General features: G+C 28.4%; 1 protein-coding gene across 5 annotated transcripts; it reads left to right on the top strand.

Annotated features, from left to right (window-relative positions):
• Positions 1 to 24,932, top strand: LOC107453752 (ras-like GTP-binding protein RHO). Of its 5 annotated transcripts, none has more exons than XM_016070684.4 (5): positions 1 to 297; positions 7,405 to 7,560; positions 12,296 to 12,496; positions 19,805 to 19,987; positions 22,254 to 24,932. In XM_016070684.4, exons 2-5 carry the CDS (start codon positions 7,405 to 7,407, stop codon positions 22,290 to 22,292), a joined length of 579 nt encoding a protein of 192 aa, XP_015926170.1. In that variant the 5' UTR covers positions 1 to 297; the 3' UTR covers positions 22,293 to 24,932. The 5 variants fall into 5 exon arrangements, with proteins under 5 accessions (XP_015926170.1, XP_071043590.1, XP_015926171.1 ...); XM_071187489.1 differs by having other exon boundaries at positions 20 to 297; positions 7,405 to 7,564; positions 12,300 to 12,496; XM_016070685.3 differs by having other exon boundaries at positions 51 to 526.
• Positions 24,933 to 27,275: the final 2,343 nt, after the last annotated feature.

Below are 27,275 nucleotides of genomic sequence, written 5' to 3'. Positions count from 1 at the left end.
TTTTTTAGCGGGTTACTATTTACCTGCTCATTCCTGTCGTTGCCATTGAAAACATTACATCTTGGCTACAATTTCGAGTTTATAGTATTGTAAATACTTTAAAGTATTCTCCTAAATTATATCTATACCCTTTCTAAAAGTTATTTGATCGGTTATAAATTGTTTATTTCGTAATATTTGAAATTAAATCAAAATAAAAGTTTAAAACTTGATATGTGACGTCACAGTATGCATTCCTAAGTGATTGCGCGACCATTCCCAGATGCATAATAGAGGTGTGGTCATTCTGAAATAGAAGTAAGTCAAATTTTATATTAATAGTTTGTTTATTTTGTGTTTAAGGATACGAAATAAAAAGGATTTTAAATTCCTGGTTTGTGCTAAGTTGTAATATATTTTCAATTTCGTTTCAACTACTGTGTTTGATGACTGCATATTCGTAACCCTAGATACGAAGGAAACGTATGTAACTGTTCAGCTGTCTTGTCGGTTCTTTGTTTTTATTTGGATACTGAGCGTAATCCAAGTTCGTATCGTTTGTTTGTTTCTCATTATTAACTTTCTATTTTGAATTTAATCTGGCCCCGAATACAAAAACTTCGTAAGTCAATCAATACTTAATTATTAATTAGCAATAACTTCGAGATATTGGTTTTTAAATTTCATCATCTACAGGAATCAGTTATACATGCATTATTTGTGCTAAATATTTAAAATAAATACCTGAAAATTAAACCTAAAAATCAGTGGTTTTTGTTCATTGTTTTAATTATTGTTTGACTTAAAATGCTTGTAACTACTTTTAAGTTACTATTTATGTTTACATGTTTTATTCATTATTCTTCTCTAAGCAGTTTTAAATTGCAACTGTTTTGTTATTGTATTGACTTAGAGTCTAAATAGCTAAGTAAATTTGTTATTGAATAGTCAACTTTTGGTTTCAAAAAAATATTTCAATTTTACTATGTAATTGTTTTCAATTGAAAGTTATGATCTTGAGGCATTTCAATGTATAAATTGATATGTCTAACCTGGGAGAGGTTTTAAGGATTTGAACTTTTTTTTATATATTTGTGAACACTGTCTAATAAATTGTGCATTTTGATCTAATAAATTGTGCATTTTGGGACAATCTAATATTTTGTTTAACTCTACATTAAAAAAAAAATTTTTTTTAAAGAAGACAATTTCCTGATTTTTTTTAAGTATTCTACAATATTTTCATCTACTATTTACCATGTTTTACTTGGTACAGTTTCATAATATCAAATGATTAATACTTTGGGCTCTGTTAGGCATCAATGAATGCCTCAGTTCATAAGCTCAAAATAGAAAGGATGTTACTCTATGTGCATATTATAAAATATTTAAAATTCACTGACTGTTTGAACTATTTAATTTATATTCATTATATCAACTAAATTGCTCTACACCCATGTTTAATGCGTAAAAGTATGATAGTGTTGAAAACTAATGTTTGCCGATAAAGTCATGAAAGTTGTATAATACTTCTAAATATTTATAATTTATTGTAAGAATTTATATGTTTAATACGTATACAATAAGTAGTGATGCATCATAATTTTAATAGAAACATTTGTATCCGAATCATTATTCCCCTTCCAGAGAAAAAGTAATTTATTCCTTAAAAGGATCTATTCATGATAGGCTTTTTTAAAATTTAATATATCTGATATATACAGTGGTTGAACAAAATTATGGAAACACTTCTATACTAGCTAGTTTTTTCTTATTTGTCGAGAAATACTTGATAATCATTTTTTAAACTAATGTAGGGGTGCTCAACCTTTTTGACTGAAGGGCCACATGCACAGCAGATTGATCAATGGAGGGCCGCATGCCATAATATTTAGACAAACATGTTGACAGCAATTGTAGGTAGCAGAGCCGGATTATACCTTTCGTAGGCCCTAGGCATAGCCGTTTTTGGGCCCTCCCCTTCTTCCCCCACTCCTCCCCTCTTTTCAAAATATATGCTAAAATTTTCTTGCATATTTTTTTTTTGCATTTTTATTAATATGAATTTTAATTTACGAATTTGTTTACTGAACTTTATCTGTAATACCAACATACTGCCGATATTGCAGTTGATATCGATAATACCATTATGATTAGTTCGATCGATAACTATGTAAACACTTCACGTCAACAATACAACAACAAACCAGCAAAGAAAACAGTGAAATTGATAGTGAGATTAATTACAAGAAATATTTATACAGTAGAGAACCAATTATCTGGGATGCTCGGGACCATCGCTATCCCGGATGTCTGAATTTCCCAGTTTTCTGGATCGACCAAAAAGTGTCATTAATCGATGTTTTATCGAACCCGAATTACAAGGAAATTACGCAAAAATTTGTCAGAATCTGAGATTAAACTAAAAGCGCAAAATTTGGTGAAAATTTACTCATCCGATTTAGAGAAAAACTTTTTAGATGAATTTTTACTATTTTCTAATTTATATGAACATAAATCTGCACAGGAAATGTTGAAGGCTCAAATTAAAGAAAAGCTTGTGAATACTTATCCTAACGTTCACATTGCATTAAGAATATATTTGTCGATTCTTGGATCAAATGCAGAAGGAGAAAGATCTTTCTCCAGATTAAAATTTATAACAAATTATTTGCGTTCAACAATGAATCAAGATCGTTTGGCATCGCTCGCACTTATGTCTATTGAATACGACATTTTGCGTAGTTTGGAATTCGACAGCATAATACAAGATTTCGTTGAATCCAAAAATCGCAAAAAAGTAATATATTAGATCATAAGATTCTGCAAAATAATTTATTACCGAAAAATATTATATTTTTATTTGTATCTTCATAATTTTGTGCAAAATACACTTGTTGTTTTTAAAGCTAAATTATTTTTGTCAACAAATTTTTTTCTCCCAAGTTTTTCGTAGGCCCCTGAATTTCGTAGGCCCTAGGCACGTGCCTAGTGTGCCTATAGGTTAATCCGGCCCTGGTAGGTAGTAATTGTTATCGAAACATCATTGTTCTAGGCACTAAATTCTTTTTGTCAGTTAACTTTGTAATATGTTTGCATAAAAAAAAATTCATGTTTTTTTTCTATCATATTACATAATATGAAAGTCGATTTGAACATAAATTTTGATATTAAAAAATTAGTTCATAGAATTAAATTTATTAATAAATAAATATTTTAGTTATTAAAATAAATTCAAGTTAAATACTTGATTTAAAGAAAGTTTATAGAGTTAAAAATTATTAAAATTGAAACAAAACCCGTTCAGTGGAAATTAAGATTCAACATATAGTAGGGAATTTACTTTAACTTTAAAACATTATAAGAAGCAGGGGTTGAGAGAGGAAAAGAAACAAACATTAATTTTGAAGGAACTATTTTCCTTAATTAAAAACTATTGAGATACTTGTTTACAACTCTGTATGGCCAATACTTTTTAACATGACTCTTACTATTTAAAATTAATACACTTATATATTAACAATAGGGTTGTGTTTTTGCCGTCAAAAACTGGTTTTTGACAGGACAGTGGTAAAAACCTTTTTTTTTTTACGGGTAAAAACTGTCAAAAACCTACTGTTTTCTTATATTTATGGCATATAGCGGACAATATATTATTTTCACATAATTGCCCTTATAAATGAATGTTGTAAATGATTGCTATTGATTTTGCAACTATATACATGTATGCAACTATATACATGTATAGAACAGTGTTTCCCAAAGTGTGGTACGCGTACCCCCAGGGGTACGGGAACAGTTTAGTGGGGGTACGGGTTCTTCTGCGAAATATCTTGCAACAAACGAAAATTTTAAAAAAATTTTACCTGGAAACAAAGCTGGCCATGAAAATTTACGATTACGTATTTTTCTAATTTGGCTCTTTTTTGCAGAGTTAGCAGTTAATAATCAGTAGGGTCAATAGCCAGTTGTGATTTTTAACTTTCGGGCAATTTTTTTATAGTAAAAACTACATAAATTTTTTTTTATTAGTGGTACACAGCGTTACGAAAAATTTAGAAAGGGTACATAAAAGTCATAAGTTTGGGAAACGCTGTTATAGAAGGATATACATTCATACAGTAATATTGTAATATGCTTATTAAAAATAGTGATACTTACTTTTATCATTATAGCTTGTTTTGCAAATGATTCAAAATTTTGCACTTCTTAATTGTTAGAAATAAACAAACAAAAAAGCTCGGAACTATTAATAAATTCAAGAACTAAAAAGAATAATTTAAAATTTGGCATTTCTTAAATATTAGAAATAAGCTAAAATAAACTTTCAAAACTTGTAAGTACTAATAAGTAAGCACTTTCTAAGTCAAGAATTACTGCTATTTCGTCAAGTTAAAAGCTTTTATTCAGTTGAAAAAGCATATTAAGCAAAACTTAATTAAAAACAAACTTACATGTTCAGTAGTCGGGGTCACGGTACCGAAGCATACGATAGCAAGTGACTAGAGTTTAGTATGGATGAGTCCAAAATTCGAGAAGATTCTGTCAATGGAAGCCTGTCATTGAGGATAATGATAACAAAAGGTTATTGCAATGTTGCAAGGAAACTCTAAAAGGATTTCCCAGGCTTTTTCATGTCTCATTTCTGTGTAAAATATTGCAGTGCTCATTCTAGGAAGAAAAAAGGGCAGGGTGCAAAAGTTTAAAAAAAGGGCATTATTATTCTAAAAAGGCAATAATTTCTTTCTATGGGCTTTACACGTTCTATTAAAAAGCATTGTCAATTATATATTTTTTTACTTTTCTAAAAGTAGCAAAGCAATCATATTAATTACTAATTTTTATTAATAAATTAATATATATATCGAGTTAATGAGCTAATTAGCTTAGTAATTTATTTAAAATGCATGTATATGTTAATAAAATAGTAAATGTATGTTTTTAAGTGTCTGTAGTTATGATTTAATAATTAAAATGATTAATAATAATTATGATAGTGAAGTAACTGCAAACTTTCAAAGACAAGTGCAACAAGGGGGTGTGATGGCTATTTTTCCTTTCCCATATAAATCTATGTATTGACAACAATGACAAACTAAATAAAAAGAGTTGAAAATAACAAAAGTTTAAGNTGTTGCAAGGAAACTCTAAAAGGATTTCCCAGGCTTTTTCATGTCTCATTTCTGTGTAAAATATTGAAAACAAAAATGATAAGAAAAGTTTATTTTATGAGGCTTTCTTTTTATGTGTACATGTGTTTCTCAAAGCAAGATTTTATGAATGAAAGTAATCAATCTTGACATTCTTCAGTAATGTAATATGCCAAACAAAGTGATGCTTGGAAATGTTGAAAATTTTGTTTAGTATCCTAATATTTTACTTCAAATATTATGTTTTGATATAAACATGTTGAGAAAATGCAAGAATCTGGGAAAGGGATATAAATTCCATTCAAAGAAAAATAAAACTGTTGAGCTTACAGAATGAAAGTGCAAAAAATATATCTATGCTCATTTTATAGAGTAATATAAATTCGAATTAAATTTTTTTATTAAAGAAAATTTATAATGTTTGAACAAAAACCAAAAATTAAAACGAATCCATTATAGTACCGAAAAAAAATTCTATATTTATTTACTATTAATTTTCAGATATTATTTCTGTTCTCTTTAATGTTTTCTTTAAAAAAAACTTACAAACAAATAAACAATACAAGACAAATTAAATTGCAAACAGTAAGCAGTTTAAGAACTCTCGTTTTTCTCAAGTTCTTGAATTTTGCTCAATAAAATTGTATTTTAATATCGGGATTCTGAATACCATGTTGCTGTACCTTTTTTGCCACCTACAGGAGCGATGAAAAAATAACTTATATTAATGGCGAAATATGTAATGTATGTACAAATAAATTGTATCAATTGGTGATTATTTTGATTTGCGATTAGAAATTCGTGTGTCATATTAACAGCATAGTTAAAGTAACGGGATTGTAAGAATCACAAAGAAAAGCATCGCAATATTTTTTTTTTAAAAAAATTATTAAATAACTGTAAAATTAGCATGAGTAAAGCGTGTCGATAAGTAATTATTGAAAATGTCTAAAACTACGGGAATTTCGCAAAAACTGTAGTAAAAGTTATTGAAAAACAACTTGGATTTACATTGCAATCGGCACAAATTATGTTCTGCAAAAAGTGATAAATTAAATATGTGATTTATCACTCACACGAGTCATAAATGTAATTTGAAATTTGCTTGTTGTAATAACATTGTAATAAAACTATGAGATTTTCAGAAACACTGCAATAACTTTGTTTTAAAAAAAATTAAATTGGCACGATTAAAGCACATGTGATAAACTAGATACGCTATTTATGACTAATGTCGTAATAAATGTTTTGGGAATTAATTAACCAACCAAGTGGATATTGGTAGTTATAAATGCCAAAATAAAATCTATATGTTGCTTGGATTATGATATTGGAAAAAACAGTGCAGGTAAAAAAAGTGATTATTTAAATGGGCGATTTGAAATTTGTGATGTAATAACATCGTAGTGAAATTATAGGATTTTCAAAATCAGGTGGGAAAACCACTAAGAACTTCCTGATGAAATCAGCACAAATAAAGTATACCTAAAAGTTATCAGTTAGTTCACGATCTATAACTTGCGAGTCGTAATAAATGTTCGGGAATTTATAAACTGCATGGAAATTAGCAGTTACAAATGCCATAAAATTTTCTAAATGTCACTTGGATTTATGGTTAAATGAGCAAAAGCGAAGCATGTCAAAACGTTATTATTTAAATGTGTGTTTTGAAGCTTGTAATAAAAGTACTGGATCACATGGTAAAGCCGTTAATGACTGCCTTTAAAAAATGTAAATTTATGATGAAATCGATACAAATAAAGAATATCAGGAAATTATAAACTAGATGCGCGATTTAAAACTCACAAATCGTAACAAATGTATCGGAAACTTAAAAACCACATAGAAATTGGTAATTATAAATGCCAAAAAAAAAACGATCAAAACTTCGTAAGACTTTAATCCGAAATCAAAAATTACTAGTAATTCGAAATTCGTGTATTGTAATATCATATTAAACAAATGTGCGATTAAATTTTAATTTTCTAAAAAAAAAATTCATTGTGTTCAGAAGCTCCCACGGGTGGCGCATCAATAGTCGGTGGGCCACATGTGATCCATGGGCTGCAGGTTGTGCATCCCTACCATACGGGATATTTTGTGTTTAAACAGTGCAGGCGTGGAACAGTTTGTACATCGATTTCTATTGCAAGGATTTGCATATGAATAACTTGTGTGAAATATATAAATCAACCTTAAAGTGATACAAATAGTCAATATTGTTTTTTAAGTTCTTAAGTTTTTTCCACCAAAGTTAGTTTTTATTTTATTTTAGATGGCTTCCATTCGTAAAAAACTTGTCATTGTTGGAGATGGTGCCTGTGGTAAGACTTGCCTCTTAATAGTATTTAGTAAAGACCAATTTCCAGAAGTCTATGTTCCCACTGTATTTGAAAACTATGTAGCAGACATTGAAGTTGATGGCAAACAGGCAAGTAAAAATTCTACTTAAATTTACTCTTCAAGACTGGCGCTAAAAATTTTGTGATCTCGAAATTTCATGATGTTGACAAATGGAAAATTTTATTTATTGTTCTTAACACTTTTGTCGCACTAATAACTACTGACGTTTTATGAGTTATATTACATGTGTTTACTTTGAACAATATCTTTGATTCTTCATCTGATTTTACGTTGCTCCCCTGATATGTTCCTTGAAGCTATAACCTGTTTTATTTCTGATTCCTCTGTATTACTACACACCAGGATTATTGTCCCATATAACTACATTCTCATAAGTTTTAATTTCTCTTGGTTTCTTTAAATTTGCTAGTTCTTTCAGGGTTGCCACTCTACAGGGAAAACCTGGAAAATACAGGGAATTTAAAAATCACCTAAAATAACAGGGAAAATGCAGGGAATTTTGAATTTTTCTTTACAAACTGGGAAAATACAGGGAATTTTGTTTTTTTTATTTTGATCATTTAAAAAATTGTGACCACTCAAAGCGTAATCTATGGGATATTTAACCATGATATTTCAGCTATTCTAAACTATTTCATTTACTATAGTATTATTTTAAGTATCTTCAGCTGTTTTTCCAGCAATTGAAACTAATAAATAGTAAGTCCAATATAGCTCACACAAGAGCACAGTAATTGTTGTTTCCTCTTAATATAATGCGTATAACATGTACAGGGAAAACACATGGAATTTTTTTTCCAGGTTTGAGTGGCAACCCTGTCTTTTGAATCTTATGAGTATTTATTATCTGCAGACCATTCACTTCCTATGCTTTAGCCCTAAGCCTCAAACTTTTGTCGAATCTCAGGTCACCAAAGTATTTTCTCAAGTTTTTTTTTCTTATAGGTGTGCAAATCAGAGGACTCCTGCATAGTTTGCACACGGCCTTTAAAACTTTCCTCTATGTCAGTGATTTCATAGTTTATAATTGATTCCTTTTTAAAACTGAAGGAAAACCATTTGATAGTCAGTAAAATCTACAGATGGTGTTTGTTGCACCTGCAAAATAAAACAAACTTTTAATTCTGAACATTGGATTCGATTTACTATTGTAAATTGTTTTACCTAAAACTTTAACCTTTATATGAAAATTATTTCAAGGATATTCAAATGTAATGTTATTGTTATTTATTAAAATCTTGTTATTCTTATAAAACTCGTATACCTTTTTTGTAACAAACCAAAACCACTGAATTATCTATTTGAGATAATGAACTTCAATAAGAACCTTTTGTATTATTTTAAAATGTCTAATAAACCCAAAAAAAAAAGGTATAACCAGGTTTGATACGCAACTGAGAAAACTCAGGGAATTAAAAAAAATCCTTAAAATGTTCGGAAAAGGCGTGTGTTTTTTTCTGAATTTCTTGTAAAAACCGGAAAATCCCTGAGAAAAACGGAGGTTTAAAAAATATAGAAAAAACTTTTCATTATCAGGAATTTTCACTAAATATAGTACTGTGAAACCTGCAAAGTTGACCACCTTTGTAAGTTGGACACCTGCAAAAAATGACCTCAAATATCAAGAATGAAAATTTTCCTACATAATATAAAGAAGCAAAACCTTTGTAACTTGACCACCTGTCTCTTCTGTTGACCACTGAAATAAGTCAATTTTGTCTAGGAGTATTATGAAATTCTATTCTAAAACCCTCATAAGTTGACCAGAAAAAAAAAATTCAGAAAATTTTCTTTCATTTTGCAATGTATGTTCAAATTTCACTTGTTTGGTGAAATAGTGTAAAAAGCTAATCTAAACCCTTTTGAGAGTTGACCATCTGGGGAAACTGTAGGGGGTCAGCTTTTGACCATTTCTTATATTCAAAACATTGGGCTGATGTAAAGTCTAAACTGCAGGTCCAAACAGCAATGAGGGATAATTTTTGTAACAAATAGGTTTGTAAGTGTAGTAATAACAGAATAAATTTTAAAGTGTTCAAATAATTTTGTTAAACTTTTCAAATTACATGTTTTCGTGTTCTGATATTTTATGAAATTATTTTTTTTAAAAAGTTAGTTGGGTTAAGTTCATTCAGGTTTAAACACATTTCTTAAGATATTCATTCTATTTGCTAAATAAAATTTAAGTCAAGTAAAAATAAATTTAAATATATAGCAACATGATATAGGAAACAAAGTAAACAATGACCCGCCCCCTCTATAAGTTGACCACTAAAACAATGCACCACTAGTGGTCAACTTACAAAAGTTTTACTGTATTTAAATAATGACTGCACTCATTGCAAAATTGTTTTTTTCCTTCATTTTCGAAATAGTTTTACCAAAATGACGACATATTGAATGCAAATTATAACAATACCTAATGTGCAAATTGCAAAAACAACTGGTTTTGAAGAGAATATTATATTATTAATATTATTGAATTGAATATTCTATAAAAGTGTTTGCGACTGCTAAAGCCTAAAAAAAATAGATTTTAATGTTTATATATTTGTATGTCATAAAATATTATGCTCATTAAATATATAAAGCAGGGTTTGTTTTTTTTTTTTTTTTTTTTTTAAAAAAAGAAAGCCCGACCCAGTTAGGTTTTATAGGGTTTAATTTTTTTGGTATATATATATATACAGTACAGAACCCGTTATCCGGAAATCAGAAAACCATAAAACCGGAACGAAATTCGATAAATTTTCCCACCATTTTTTTTTAAAAAAAAAAAACAAAAAAAAATTTTTCCTCATAAGATTTTAGGATTTTTCTTTCTTTTTTGAAAGATGTTTACCTTACCATCATTTTGGAAATAATCATTAGTGTATTACTCCATCGTTTTTTCTTCTTTTTAAGGTTATTTCCAAAAAAAAAAAATTTTTTTTTAGTTGGGTTTAACCATAAAAACGGCTTTTTGTAGTGATTCAGAAAACCGGAAAAATCAGTTATCCGGAATAGCGATGGTCTCGATCGTTCCGGATAATCGGTTCCCTGCTGTATTATGTTAGTATACAATTTTATTACATAGTATATAGTTTTATTTCTGAATCTATAATAGCATACAGTGTTAATATTGGACGATAAGTTTTATTTTAAAAAGGTTAACAAACAAATTAAATTTTTTCACCACTTCATTTCATTTTTATTAGATGAGATATAGCCAAAATGTTTTTCAATTAATTTATTTTATTTTACTTAAACTCTGTCTTATATATATTTTAAAATATAGTTAGGTGATCCTATCAGAAAAACACCCAATATTCTTCCCAAACCAGTAGCTTTTCTTTTTTCATTTTTTACAATTTAGGTTTGACCATTATTAACATACAAAAAATTAGATGGCCTTTAATTGTTATTTATCTGTCACACACAACTTTTAATTCGAAAAGTGACATAGAATCAGAACTTTAACCTGCCAGACAATGAGAATCTTAAGTACTTATGAAAAAATAATTGAAAAGAAGTGTAATCAAGCCCTTACTCCTTTCGAATTATTAGCTAATATGCTGAATCCGAAATACAATGGAAAAAGACTTTCTAAATACAGGAGGAAAGGGGCAGAGGATTGGGTTTCTAAGAAGAATGCTGAATGACTGATTCTAGTTCTGTGTTTCAGACTAAAAGATCAAGTGTGTATCCACACTCATTATTTAATGAAAGTGTGGTATAGAATACAGAATGATTTGCCCATTTTGTGGTTCAGTTAGCTGGTTGTCCAGCAAGCTCAGCAGCTATTGAATGCAGGTTTTCTACATGTGGATTTGTTTAGTCCAAACTGCAAAACAGTTTTGGTCCCGAAAAAGCTTGTTGAAGTTTATAGACATTTAACGAGTGAAGCAGAACCAGAAGAGACTATTACAGAACTTTTAGCTAAATGTGGCGTTTTATTTTTACTTTGCCGATGTATCATAAATTATTCTAAATTACTGGATTTTCTTATAATATTAATATTATGTGATATTGAGATTAAAATATTTTGGTAAAATACAAAGAGTGTTCCATTTTTGCTATCTTAAAATATTTTTAATTCTTTCAAAAATCGTTTATTTCCATAAATTGAAAATTTAAAAAATTCGATAAAAATGCGCGAAATTATGGTATTAACTGACAGGGGGAAAAAAGGTTGGTAAGCATACTTTTATTTTTTTACAAGTTCTTAACTTCCAAAAGTAGGAGAGTCAGAGGGAAATTTTAATTTATTGGCTTTAGAAAGATTCAAATTGCTGTGGCAAAAACATGTGTGTAAAATTGATATTATAAAAAGTCATTTCAAACTTTCGAGCATTTAAAAAAGTCCTTAAAGATGTATTTTTATTTCCCCATTCTTTTTTAAAACTTATATTATGTGATTAGGTTAATATTTGATCCACTTAAGACAATGACACCATTTGCAAATGGGGATTTTGTTGCTAATTTTCATTTGTAATAAAAGAATCAATGCAGTATATTTGTTCCTCCCCCTTTTTTATGTAGTTGAAATAAATTAAATAGAATAAAATCCTGATGCATGTAATATCCTGATTTATAAGTATCAATTGCAATAATTTTTGTTTTTAATAATGTTTAGCATTTTTCTCCCCACCCAAAAAAGGTAATATTAAAAATTAAGATTTTCATCATTCAAGTATCCAAAGTTTTTTTTTGTGTGTGTATCCTGAATTTATAAATTCCTGTTCATCATGTAAATTTTTCATTGACTACCAGTTTTTAAATTTCATTCTTTGTGCAAAATTAGTTTTATCTAATGCTTACAGGTAGAACTTGCTCTTTGGGATACAGCTGGTCAAGAAGATTATGACCGATTAAGGCCATTGTCTTATCCAGATACTGATGTAATTCTGATGTGCTTTAGCATAGATTCACCAGATTCTTTAGAAAATATTCCTGAGAAATGGACTCCTGAAGTTAGACATTTTTGTCCAAATGTGCCCATTATTCTTGTTGGAAACAAAAAGGTATCTACAGTTTTAGCTTCTTACATGAATTTATTTGGCATCATTGCATTGTGTTATAAATTTCCACTGGATATAAAAAAATTTTTAATTATGTGTATTATAATGAACAATTTTGTGCGTCAGCATAAAGTTTCAAATGCTGAAAAAAAAAAATTAAATATCAAAATGCGAACAAATTATTGCAGAATTACTTATGATTAAGGACTGGGCAATGTAGGAAATTTAATATCGTGATACATCGTGTGTTAGACATCGAGATAAAGCGATGTATCACGCTTTAACATACGTTCCAAAATTATCTATCAGAAATCTTTAAATCAATCAAAAGTAAATAAAAGGAATAAATCTATAACGAAAGAAAGTGTTATTTCTAAAAAAATGCTTCCATAACATCAACAGCATTGCTTCATTTTTTCCATTAAAATGATATAGATGTTTTGATGAAAGTAAAAACAAACCCAAGCTTAATTTTAATTTTTTTTTAATTTAAAAATGACTTAAAATTTATTATTTTAAAAATAATAATAAAACTGTAAGAAAATATTTTACATATGCATTAAAAATTAAAAGAAAGAAAAAAACGAAAGTGAAAAACAAACCAAAGAAATGTTCACTATAGTGAAACATTTTTTTAATTATTTGTTGAAAAAAACGGTACTTTTGAAACATCGTTAGTACTTCTTTAATTTATTTATTTAAAATAAAGTTGTATTAACTAATGGTAAGTTCTATACTTAGTAAATGTAAAAATAAATTCGTTTTTTGTTATTTTCTTTTTTGAAAATAAAATTGACTAAAGATTTATTTGTTTAAAAATGATACTGACTATCTAACAAATTATGAAACAAGCAAGCATTGAAAGAATTTTAAGAAGAAAAAAATACTATAAGTAATATAGTTAAAAAGTGCAAAAACGTAGCTTAGCTTTTTATTTAGTTTAAAAAAAAAAAATTTATAATTAACAGCCAAATTTTTTCAAAAGCAAATTAAATAAATATTGGCTTTGTTTTAATTTTTTTACAATTTAAAACGGCTGAAGATTTATTGGTTTAAAAATAATCAAATTGTTATGCTTAAGTGCATTAAATAAAGCAAAGTTACATACAAAAAAAATACCCTTTTTAAATTGTATTGCATAAAATGAAAAATAATTCTAAAAAATCAATGCAGAAGCTTTTTTTTATTTATATTTTCTTTTCATTAATAGATTGAGTTCAGAACTAAAATTTAAGATTGCAGCGATCGCAAATTAATAGTAGGTCTACTAAAAATAATTGACAAGAATCGGTAAATCCCGACAAGAAAAAATATTGCACAACGAGACGATCGCTCACTGAAAATAATCTTCAAGAAACGTAAAATCTTCAAGAAACGTAAAATCCCAAAGAAAAAAAATGATGCTTAAGGAAACTGTGCATAGCTTTCTTTATTTCAACTCTGACCCTCTCATGAAGCCGATAGTTCTGATTCAATTCGTCATTCAACATCACAAAACTAACGTCGTCTTCATAGCTAGACTAAAGTGACCACACGTCCCAATTTTTGGTGAACTGTCCCGCCGATTTTTAAAAATGTCCCGCTTTTTAGAAAATATCTGCATTTCTTATTTTAACTGTACTGTAAAAATAGATTACCTATTATTCATTAAGTATTATGGTGAATATAAAGAAATAAATACATTTAAAAAAAAACATAAAATGCATGCAGAGTAAACTAAATTAGGCACTGTATCGAGTTAGATTTTCTCGGTGGTGTTCGATCATTGTCATTATGTCTCGGCTTAATTCAGATAAGTGCAGTTTGTTGTTTTCAATTTGACGTTCAGTTTGACTCATTATTTGGTTGACGAAGGTAGTGGTAGAGCAACAGTCGCCACAACGTAACGTTACATAAGGTAAAATTTAATACTCTTTTTTAGCCTTTGTAGTAAATTTTTTATTTATTTCTAGTATTTACCCACAGAATAAAAGATGAGTAAAAAAGAGAGTGCAAATTTAATGAAGAGCTACGCAGAGAATTTCCATTTATTAAAAAAACGAAACTGGACTATATGGTACGGTATGATAAATGCAATGCTGAATTTTTGGTCTCACATGGTGGAAAAAACGATATTACTAAACATCTAGCTACAAAGAGGCACAAAAGATTTTTTAATGCCGCTTCCTCGTCTAAAATGGAACAGTTTTTTCGCAATGCTAGCTTTGGCAACACTGAAAAGCAGCTAGCATTAGCGGAAGGGCTATTTGCTTTCCACACCATAAACCTTGATCTGAAAATCAAAGTTTCAGATCAATGGATTCTACGTCGCAATCGATCAAAACAGTATACGACACAAAATATATATAAACAGTTTACGACAAAAAATATTTTATCACAAGATAAATGTCCACGAATATTGCAGCTCTTTTTTGAAAATGACACATCACAAATTTGGCTTCAGTTCATCCACAACCAAACTACATTATTTCACAATGCTGTGAAAATTATTGAAGGGGACAAAATTTCAATTACAGAAGTGTGAAATGGAATCAATAATTTAAAACAAAATTACGAGAAAGAATTGATATCGATTACATTCCTTTAATTATTCAAAAAGACATCACTAGGTTGGAAGAACAAGGTGCCATTAAACGACCTGATTTTCTGAAACATGTTTTATAATAAACACTTGGAATATCTTGAAGAATGGACAGTTCAGTTCTAAGATATTAAAAATTTTCATTGGGTGACATTAAAAAAGGAGATTTTATGGGAATATGTGGAAAAATCTTTAATATATTAGTAACCATTTTCCGAAAAATAATATTTGCGAAAATAATCTTTTTGATGAGGTGTCATTGGTAAAAAGATATGTTACAGATGAAAAAATTAAATGTTGATTATCTGCAAACTTAGAAACAGACAAAAAATGGACGGAGTTATTCCTTCATTTTAAACAAAATAATATTCCTTCTTAAAATATTTTGAAAATTTTAGAATTTGCGCTCTCTCTTCCAGGAACAAATGTAGCAACAGAACGTGTTTTTTCTAGTATCTATAAAATATGCACAACTGAAAAAACGCAGTTGAACTTTAAAAATCTATTTTAAGTGTAAAATATAATTTGACCAATTCATGTCAAATATTTCTCGACATTTTAATAAATGATCCGAATCTGTTGCAAAGTATTCACTCAGATAAAAAATATGACTGTAAAAGAAAATCATAATTTTTTTATAAATAAAAAATTTCATTTGTTTAAAAATCATGATGTTCAAATTATTATTTTTTACAAATATTTTTATAGTTACCAATAATTAATAATAAATGCATTTTTGTACAAGTATACAATAAAATATATATAGCTAAATTGTAATTCTCATTTCATCCCATTTGTCCCGCTTTGTCTCAATGAAAATGTGGTCACTTTAAGCTAGACGCTATCAACATCCTCGCATGTTAAATGGTTATACCGTTTAACCTCGAGTGTTATCTTATACAGGTTGCTTAAATCAGATTTCTGATGCATTGCCTGTAACGAAAGTCATTATACCAGCCAGCCGATATATGTGTTAAATCGATATTTCGCGATGCACTGATTTATCACTCTACTTATGATTATGTAGTGACTTGAAATAATTTGTTTTCATTTTGATATTTATAAAATTTCTTTCAGCATGAATAGAAGAATGTCAGCATGGGAAAATATCAAAGTTATGCACTTATCACTGTTGAAATGTTTTAGAGAAGCTTTTTTTTCTAAGCATTGAAAATTCTGATCCCTAATTTAGAATATTAGTTAGAAGCCAAATTATCACATCTAATAGTTATTTTCTGATCATAGCTAGACTAGAAAGAATATTTTTTAATTTTTAATCAGTTCATTTCAGACTGTGAAATCACTTATGGACTGAAAAGTAGAAAAATTTTGTCGTGTTTAAATATTTTAATATGAAAAAAAGAAATAGGCCCTTTCTGATATTTTAACTTCTAATATTTTAACTTTTTAGTTAAAAGAAACTGTCTTGACACTTGATTGAGATATTTTGATATTTTACATTTTAACTAGAACCAAAAATGTGTTTTGCTTAATATTTGCTATTATTTTATTAGGTAAAAATGTTGATGAAAAAAAATTTTCCCGTTGAAAAACTTTATTAAATTAAGCATGGAATTCTTCTGTTAATTCGCGGGATTCCGTGAATCTGAAGACTGTCGATCCATGGACTTCCGCAAATCGGTGGTCTTATCATATAAATTATTAATTGGTGGATATCTGCAAATCAATTTATATTCCATCAAAATTTCCATAGACTTCCTCTATGAGGCACCAAAACGGCAAACATTTAAAAATTTACTTGGTGAAAAACATTTTTTTTTTTTTTCAAATTAATATTTTGTAACAGTTTTACTTCACTAATTCCAATTTGTAACACAAGAATTATTTAATCTATGTGATATATTCGCCCCCTTTTTTATTTGTCTACAAATAGATTGAATAAATTTTTACTGTGATCTTACCACATGGAAATTTATAATTGCGCATTTCATCGATCGCTTTTCATAGTGCTCGATGTCGTAAATTCGTGTTTCAATCCTTTTTTTTCCTTTTTGGCGTGCAATTGATTTTCTGGTGAATTTTAAAATTTCGATATTATTACTACACACCAAATTTGAATTTCACATTTGAGCAATTGCTTTTCGATTAGCTCGTTTAGCGTGAATACTATTGTAAGTAATCTCCACCATACCATAGCATTCATGCAGTGATTAAATCATTTTATCGACTACAAATGCTAGGAATTTTAAAAATTCATATATTTATTAGTCACTTTTTGGCCCGACTATACCATTGTTTTTTCATTGAATTTTTTCACAATTATTGCTATTGACGTTCTTGTGTTTATATAAGCTCTGATATTGTGAAGAAATTCGAATTGCACATTTGAGTAATTACTTTTTGACACAGTTGATTTGCACTAATTCCATGCTGCGTTTTAAATTTTTTTTGTAATCTATATTTTTAATATTTATTATGATGTGAAAAGTTAAAAGAAGTCATTCTTATAGTAACAGTTCTTTCTTCTACTCAAATGAGTGCAGAAAGACTATTCTCAGCTTTGAAGTGAATCAAATCTGATCTACAGTCCTCTATCAAGGAAGATCTTGCTGAAGCTAAAGTGTTTCTTAGAAATTACGACTGCCATTTTTCCATTTCATAATATTTGCTATTTTATATAAATAATTTGCTATGTCATAAATTTTTTTCTGTAGCATCTGTTACTTTGTTTATTTAAAAAAAAAAATAATAATCTGTAACATTCTCATGTAAGACTCCATGTTCCATGAATCTAAACTTCCATGTAAGACTCTCATATATAGTGAATCTTCTCAGGAATAACCACTCTGTTCCACAATAGAATTGTCTTAAATAGAGGTTGGTCAGTTATTCTTACAAGTAACCTCCATTGACTTCAAAATGTTATCAAAGGTACATGGTTTTTTGGAAACAATGTTAATTTTACTCAGTGTCATTCTCTTGGTGTAGAAATGCGACTTATTTTGGCATCATAAAAACCGGATCTTTTAATAAAAATGTCCCCTACTGCTATAATTATGTATAAAAACAAGTTTACCAATTATGATAGAACTATTTTAAATAAATAAGCAATTATGTTTTTTGTTTAAATTTGCATGTAATTTTATATCATGCAAATTAGTTAACTTTATAAAAGGGGAGCTTTGTTTGTTTCAGATGCTTAGTTTTTTCTAAAATTACTTTTTAATTTAACTCTTAAAACTAAATTAATTTATTGCATCGTCTTTAGTGACCTCTGACTGTCCATAATGTGTAACATGAGGTTGTCAAAAAAACCTCTCTAAATACGAGCCACTTGCAGATATTTTGAATACATTTGAATCTACTTATTTGTTTTGTTAATATTTTTTATTTTGATATTTTTTCGTGTTTCCTTATTTTACCTTTTCCACATTTGGTGCGGAGGTTTGCCCAGTCGTTGGGAGAGGTTTTGCTGGTCTCTCCTAAAGGTTTTCTTCAACACAAAGTCTATGGAAAATATTCATTGCCTCCTGAAAGTGGTCGTAAATAAAGGAGGTCGCTACGCAGAGGTGGTCTTTCCTGGAGATTTCACTGTATATGTTTACATATATATGAGGGAGTCTGAGTCTATTTTTCCCTACTGACTCCGCAAACACAGGTTTGAATAATTATTTAATTTCATTAAATACAAATTCAAACACTCAGATTGAATCAGACTTCGGTTATTTGTATACTTTTCCACATGATTTTCAAAATTCAGTTTTTATTGACACGCAAATTATAAATTATGCATTTAAATAATTACTTATTGACAACCTTTATTCATGCTAATTTCATTGTAAATATAAGCAATTTATTAATTTTTTTGTTGCGATTTTTTTCCACGTGATTTTTCACAATCCTGTTATTTTAACTATGATATTACGACTCGCAGTTTTAAATAATCACTTTAACATTTGGTGTAATTTATTCTTTGCGCATTTCATCATAAATCCAAGCTATTTTCTATTAATTTTTCAGCAGTTAGTGCCGTTCATTTCCACATGGTATTTAAAATTTCTATATTTTGATACAGTGTTATTGCACCATGAGAAATTCAAGAAAAGGAGGAAAACAGGAATTTTTAAACTGCTCACTATTTGTAATTTTGTTTTAAATTTTTTGTAGCTTGGGTGACTTTTTTAGGAAAATGTGAAAAAAAAATTCTATTCAAAATTTATAACATCTCTAATAATTCAAGAAGTAAAAATAATATCTGAAGTATAATACCAAATAAATATTGAAAAGTATTTGGTATAATGATTTTGTTTAAATCCTATAAATTTTCTTCAAAATATGTATTTATCTATTTTTTCATACTTTCCTTCTTTGAGCTTTTATTGCTAGAATTAGACATGATAAAAAAGAAACTTTTCTTTAAAAAAAATATCAGTTTGTTCATTTTTGAATGAATTCCAATAATTAAAAAAGTATTTGATTTTCTGAAAATATATTAAGTTTAATAATAAAAAATTTAGTACTTAGAACACTAATATTTGTATAATAACCATCGGAATTGCCATCAACATGTGTAAATAGGCGTTGAGGCCTTTTGCTAGTCTAACTGTTGTTCACCCCTACATTAAGCAGTTTTTCTGTGTAAGGTCTATAATGTAACTGTCAAACTCATCAAATCAATGGTCATTGTTTATCAAATGTAATAAAAGCATATGTCTCTGCATTAACATTTGAAATGTTGAGTATAAATTTTTTCCACCTCTTTTATTCAGGATTTGAGGAATGATTCGCACACAATATGTGAATTAGCAAAAATGAAACAAAAACCGGTGACTCCTGAAGAAGGACGCTCAATGGCAGAAAAAATAAATGCTTATGGTTACCTGGAGTGTTCAGCAAAGACGAAGGAAGGTGTACGAGATGTCTTTGAAACAGCAACTCGAGCAGCTTTGCAGGTAAATATTTTATTAAATAACGCTTCCATATAAATAAATGTGTAAGTGATGGAATTACACTGTCTTTCAAAACAAAATGTGTGAAGTTCTCACTTGTTTAACATTATCTCATTATTGTTAATTATGGTTATCTAAGTTTTGTGAAAATGTGAGTTGGAAGTCAAGAAAGGTCAGGTCGCTTTTGCCAAATCGCAATGTTTTTTAAACTCATTCCTGACTTAATTTTTTATTTTAAAAACATTGATTTGCTGCCTATGTTTTATTATTTTTTTTTATGTCTTGGAGAATTAGAGGAGCTGTACAATACAAAATTTTCAAATCAGTGGATTAGTATTTATTTTATTATTATTATTATTATTTTTTTAGCCTTTTGTTTCCTTTTAAAAATAATTTGGTGTGTATGTATTGCTCCAAAAAATGTTCTGATTTATTTTGTAAAATGCTCTGATTTTTATTTTGAGGTACCGCAAAGTCAGTATCTTTCATCTGATTTTTAAAATGATAAATTCCAATTAACAATGCTGTAATTATATCGTATTTTTAATTGGTGAATTGAGAGAAAATTCAGTAGATGATTATTATTATTATTGCACAAATCTTAAGCTGCATATTTACTGTATTTCAAGATTATTGAAATCCTACTATTAAGAAGTCTTCAACTTGATTACAAATTTAAGTAAATTTTGGTATTATAGTTTAATATTGTAATGTGTTATGGTATAATATTTGAAATATTAAATAATTAATGCCAGTTATTTGCTTTTTTTTTAATGCAGCGGCAAGATAAAAAAAAATTCTATTTCTCAAACTTAAATTAGTTGTTCAGTGCGCCATTAATAAAAATGTACTGGAAACTTAAAACTTTTTTCAATTAAGTAATTCTGAAATTGAAAATAGTATATTTAATTAATTTTTTTTGCTAAAACATACCTTTATTATACTTAAATGGAGCAAATTATACATCTTTTAGTTTGTCTTTCTTTAAAGTAATCCATTGCATGTCTACAGTTCTAAAAATGTCCTGACTTTTTTTTTTTTTTTAAGAAATGTTGTCCTAAAGTTTGGTTTGCCCCCAATGTTTCTCTTTTCCTTTCAGTCTTTAATATTAGAGAGATTTACCCAACAACTTAACTGATTTTGGCTTAAGATTTCCTAATTTTGGACTCATCTCACAATCTTCAGATCAATAACAAAAATCTTCTGTTTTTTTTGTTTTTGTTTTTTCCAAAAGTTACTTTTCATACAATTTAAATTATTTCTGTTAATAGGAAACAATTCATAACAAAAATTCTAATAAAGTAAAGTGGGGTAACAAAAAACTGACAAAATCAGTGATAATAATAGAAAAAAATAACAGGTAACCCCTCCCTCTCTTATTTTTGTGCTTTCTCGGTGGCTCATTGAGAGTAATAGGGTACTTAAAAGTATCAAGGATTTTTTATTAATTGATCCATCCATTTAACAAAATTGTGAACAATGCAATTATTGGTATTTCTGCTAAAACAATTACTATGGCATAATTTGAAATGTAAAAAAAATACTAAACATTAACCCTTGAGAAAAAAAACTCCACAAATTTGGCTATAAAATTTTAGTACAGTAGGGAACCGATTATCCGGAACGATCGGGACCATTGCTATTCCGGATAACTGATTTTTCCGGTTTTCTGAATCGCTACAAAAAACCGTTTTTTTATTGTTAAACCCAACTAAAAAAAAAAAATTTTAGAAATAATCTTAAAAAGAAAAAAAAACGATGAAGTAATACACTAATGATTATTTCCAAAATGATGGTAAGGTGAACATCTTTCAAAAAAGAAAGAAAAATCCAAAAATCTCATGAGGAAAAAAAAAATGTTTTTTTTTTAAATGGCGGGAAAATTTATCGAATTTCGTTCCGGTTTTTTGGTTTTCTGATTTCCGGATAACGGGTTCTGTACTGTAGTAACGATTTTTTGAAGAAAATACTTACCCTTATTAAAACTCTTTACAAAATATTCTGCATCCAATGTCTTATATTGGAGATTCCTATATTTTTCAAAATTTTTAATGCGCTCTTGGGTTGTTCAGAAAGTATTGTTGTTTATTGTCTTTTTTTTTTGTAATTTTTAACTATTGTCTAGTTATTCTGTTGCCCAGATATTAATTATAAATTGTAATTTTTAATAAATGTCCAAACTATTTTTTTTTAATGATTACAATTTAGTGTCTCCAATTTTCTTTAAATGTTCAATTTTGTGTAAAAATTATTTCCTGTTTTTTTTCAGGTCAAGAGGAAAAAGAAAGCTAAATGCATTTTATTCTAAGAATGAGTTTCAGTAGCAGAGGACCTCAGTATCAGAAGAGAGAAGTCATATATTCTTCTGTTTAAAGCAAAATCTGAACTTGTGATCAAAACTTGTGTTTATGGCTTTCTTCATTTGTTTTTGTCATTTCTCATTATTTTTCCATGCTTGAGGGAAAATAATTAACTAGCAGAAGTCTTCCACTGCAGCTGTTTTACTAATGTGAAAGATAAATTAGCTAGTTAGGGGCCATTCCTCTTTTGTTGCTGTTCCTTGAATGTGAACTAATGAGGTCCTGTTATGTGTTTTCATGGAACAAGATCTGTGGCTGTTGTGAGGGAGAGTTGTACTGTATCAAAGACTTGTTACCAAAGGATTTTGTTCTCATTTTTTTTCTAAACCATGCCATCATAGTTTACTGTTCAGTTATTCGTTTTATTATTTAGTTTTGTGCAGATTAATTTTTAAACCATGTTTATGTTTAAAAACTGTGTAAAGCAGGCCCCTTTTTTCAATACATGATTTTTACAAACTTTATGAAGATTTTTTTAGTAAATGCAGTTATTTGTTTTAAAGCCAAAATTTATTGCTTATTGAACATATTTTTGGCACATACTGATGGTGAAGTATTGAAACTTAGTTTTAAAAAATTGCAGTTTTAATTTTAATTAAGTTGCATATTTGCTTTTAAGTTAGTACTGAATATTTGTTTTGCTGATCATTTGTGTAAATGTGGTGTATTTAAAAAGTTTGCTTGATACATTATTCAATACTTTTGTAGAAAATTTCAACGGTTTGTCCTTTTTAAAAGTGTCGACCGAACAATTTTTGAAGTATTATAGTATGATATTTGAAATTCATCTTAATATTTGTCTTGTCAACTTGGGTGATTGAAATAATGAATTTGTTCATTTACTGTTCTTAGACCAATTTTCAAATATTTCTACCTTTTTTTAGCAAACTTAAAAATATAAGTCATGTGTGTAATATTTTTTCCTAAATCTAAAGTAAATAAATGATGCTAAAAGTTTTTATTTTTTTTTTTCATTTTGAAATTTTTATGATTAAAAGATGTATGAAGAAATTCACTCTTTTAGTTTGTGTACTGTAAAATCAATGAAGAAAATTAATCTATTACTACTGCTGTATTATACAATGCAAATAATTATTTTGAAAAACATTTTTGTTAACAATTTGTCTAATTTTTTTTCTTGTATTACCATTTTGAATATGCTTTATATAAATGTTCCTTCATAAAAGAAATAATCTGAATTAGAAATCTCTGTAGAATAAGAAAGTAGTATATGAAAGTATTCTAAATGTTTCTTTTTTTTTTTTTTTTTTTAATACTTATTACTACTGATAACAGTTATGCTTAGCTACTTTTAAATAATTTCTTTTTATACTTATCACCGCTCTGAAAATATCTTGGAAGTTTTACTGTTTTCAAGTTTATCTGAATTCCGAATTTATGTGGTCAAAAGTAGTTATCACACCTGTGTAAAGTCAGGAAGCTTTTTACAGATGTTTAAGTTGAGTATCATTTCTTTATTTTAGATGTTCTCTCTGGTCCTAAATTAAATTGATCTACTTTGTATCTTTTCTCATATGATGTGAATTAATTTTATTATTTTTCTTTTAATGCACATTTTAACTCGGTAGATTTAAATTTAAGAAATTATTTCAAGCTCTTTGAAAGCAATTGAAAATCAGACTGAAAGTTTTAAGAAATCCCCCTTTTAACAAACAAACTTCAGCAAAGGAAGTAAAGCAGAAAAAATATTTGAGTTTTTAGATTATTTCTGTGAAAAATTTAACCAAACTTTGCCCTTAATGCCCAGTAGGATTAGTCACTTGCTGAAGCATTTTTACCCATTGCTTTCAAAAAAAATTTTGACAATATTTAATTTCTGCATTACTTTTTCTAGTTTTTTGCGTGGTATAATACAGAATCACTTTTATTTATATCTTCAATGCTAATAAAACTTCTGTTTGATGTTCCAAAGGAAATTTTTTCATGTTGCGAAAATTCCACTCAATACTTACAATAAAGAAAAAGTCAGTACACACTATTTCTGTAATGTATTTTAATTTTCAGACTGAAATTCTTCATTAGGCTATAGTTAAAAAATTTTATTAAAAAAAAAAAACATCCAACCAAAATTTAGTATTCAATTCATACTCTAATTCAACCTATAATTTTTGATTTATATTTCTCATTGTGCATTGAAATATGTTCTCTGTTAAAAGGGTTTTTCTTTTTACCACTGAAAGTTTTATTTTGTTAATTTATGAAAAGTTATTTTTCCTTAATCACCATCTGTCTCAATGAAATTGTTGTCATCAGTAAATTTAGATTAAAAATTTATTTATGTGCTTCCTTCATTACTTTATTATAAGGAATATGTATAAAATCACATTCAGAATGTTTTGTTAATAACAATTAAATGCATTGTGTATACAATTTTGGAACTAAACCTTGCAAGGGATTATGTGTGCTGTCTATTAAGTTTGTGCCAAAATAGTGAAATTCAGTGTTACTAGTTTCCAAATGAATGTCCTTAGTTACTTTTAAAAAATTTCAAGTTATGAACTTTTCAAAAAGAAATCTGTAATGACTTGTGTTCTAATTTTAATGAAATAAACATCTTTTATTGCTAATATAGCTTGTGTTGTAATTAAGGAACTGTTAACAAATTGATTCATTACTGTAACCCTTCCATTAGAACGTCGAATTGAACTGTTCATTTCAGTATAGTGATCAAAATTTTGTTGATTAAATGCCTAGAAAATCACTTTGAAAACAAGACAGTTTTGCGCTTTAAAAACAAAGCGGTTTTTTATTGACAATAAGTCAATGAATAGCTTAAGGCTGGAGGAAATGATTCAAATCATTATTTTGTTTCATGTTACTGCTCAATAAATATGAAACACCCTAAATTTTCTATTAATGTAGAAAGAATGACAGGACAACCTTTTTTTTCACAGGTGGTCGTAAGTGTAACCTTATATTTAAAAAATGGGTTGCTTTTCATAATTGAGAATTAGAAGTGCATATTGCATGATCATGTGGAAATAAGTCTTCTGTACGCATATATTACCTTTGTAAGTTTCCTTTCAAAGGTTTCAATAAATTAATAATATTTTTCTTGTTTGAAAATTTTATTCTTTTTGTGAAGTGTTGGTGGTGCTTTATTGTGGTGATAAAATGCGTGGTATTCACATTATTGACTTTATTTATGCTTTGACTTATAGGTTTTAGTAGTGTATATGTTTTTTCAACGAAAATGTCTACTCATAACCAATGCTTAGAACAAAAATTTGAAGGAATTGAATAAAAGTATAATTTCAGAATGAGAAATTGTTAAAAATAAAAGCAAATGATGCAATCTGATATTTTGCAAAGAACTGATCCCTGTTCCACCTTTAAGGTAGTCTTAATCATATACATTAAAATTTAAAAAAAAAGAACTAATTGTGTTATCACATGATGTAATTTGAAAAATTTAAGTATTTTTAACTTAGTATATTTAAAAGTACTCATTTTTTTTTGACATAAAAACCATTTCAATTCAGTTAATTTCACAACTCTTTATAAGAGTGTGGTTTTGTCCATGATTTAGTTGCTGCAATTTGCAATATTTTTTTGTACTCAAACAATATTGCTTGAATGATAGGGAGTACAATACAGAGTGATGTGCAATTAAGTAGTTGCAATGACATACCTGCCAAGTCTCCCTCTCTAGCCTTGGACACCAAAACAGAACATCACGTTGGGGTTCTGGGCAATGACATCGTCGACACTCTGGCTAAGGAGGGGACGAAAGAAAATCTGATAAGTCTAAATTCCCTCACCTTCATGGAGCTGGCATCAAAAAAGAAAAAAGACCTCGCTTCCTGGCTCGTACCCCCCAAACATCACTGGTACCAGAGCACCAGTCCAGGAGATGCACTTACCAGGCTTATCAGCGGCCACCTTAAGTCCCTTTCTTTTGAGGGTAGTATTAAAATCTGCCCCAGGTGCCACAACATGCAGGCTTCCCCGCAACATATCCTAGACTGTCTTGGTCTGGACATTCTTAATAACACACTTATGGTGGCCGACTTCCTCCGGGTGATGAATTTCATGGACATAGTTTAGCCCTGCTAATTTTGGGGATAAGGAAGAAGAAGACAACTATCTCCTGTTGACCTGTCTTAAATTTCTCCATATTTGTTGGAAAAAAAATTTAAAAAAACAAATTAGGCGATAAAATATCCGCGGAGGGCAAAAATACTTCTCTTATTCTTCAACTGATGGTGCTATTAGCAGTACTGCAGTATGTTGAGTGTTTATACAGGGTGCGTAACGTTTTTAAAAAGTGCTTAAAGGTGCTTATTTTCGTTTTTTAAAAGCTCTTATAGGTGCTTTATTCATTGGGTGTTTTTAAGTGCTTAATTTTCCCGTTTTCAAAATGAGATTTTCCTTTACTATGTTTATTTTTGCGTTAAATTATGCAAAAAGACAGTTCGTTATATTCAATGTTTTCACAATTAATTCAACCGCAATCTGTTTCTGCGTATTGTCAGTCCATAGCGTAGGAAAACGCCATTCGTTTTACATGATTCATAATTTCATGATTTTTGACAATTGTCAAAAATAATGGCAAAAGGTTTTTTTTTTTTTTTTGACATGGTTAAAACAAGATAAAACCGTTAATTGTCGAAAACTTTCCTACCCTGCCTAATTATGATATTTTTTTAAGTGCTTAAAAGATGCTTATTTTTTGTTGAATAATTTGGCTACGCACCCTTTTATAGTTTAAGTTATTATAAATAATGGTTTAAAAAGATCTTTAAATTAAGATTTATATACATATTTTTTACTTCGCAAAATTTAAGTGCTTATACAGTCAAACCCCGCTATAGTGAACTCCCGGATATAGTGAGCGAAATGCTCGGTCCCGTGTCTTGCTATACACATATAATGTTATTTTTAGTGGATATAGTGAACCAAAAAAGTGT

This window comes from Parasteatoda tepidariorum, chromosome X1 (genome assembly GCF_043381705.1).
Source record: "Parasteatoda tepidariorum isolate YZ-2023 chromosome X1, CAS_Ptep_4.0, whole genome shotgun sequence".
In the NCBI taxonomy this organism is placed as follows: domain Eukaryota; kingdom Metazoa; phylum Arthropoda; class Arachnida; order Araneae; family Theridiidae; genus Parasteatoda; species Parasteatoda tepidariorum.
This window is presented reverse-complemented; position numbering and strand designations above follow the sequence as displayed.

What these genes read in the sequence shown, in the direction of transcription:
- LOC107453752 (XM_016070684.4), top strand. Translation starts at nt 7,405, where the DNA reads ATGGCTTCCATTCGTAAAAAACTTGTCATTGTTGGAGATGGTGCCTGT. An exon ending in TTGAAGTTGATGGCAAACAG is followed by an intron (nt 7,561 to 12,295) that starts GCAAGTAAAAAT and finishes TAATGCTTACAG; the next exon opens with GTAGAACTTGCTCTTTGGGA. An exon ending in CAACTCGAGCAGCTTTGCAG is followed by an intron (nt 19,988 to 22,253) that starts GTAAATATTTTA and finishes GTTTTTTTTCAG; the next exon opens with GTCAAGAGGAAAAAGAAAGC.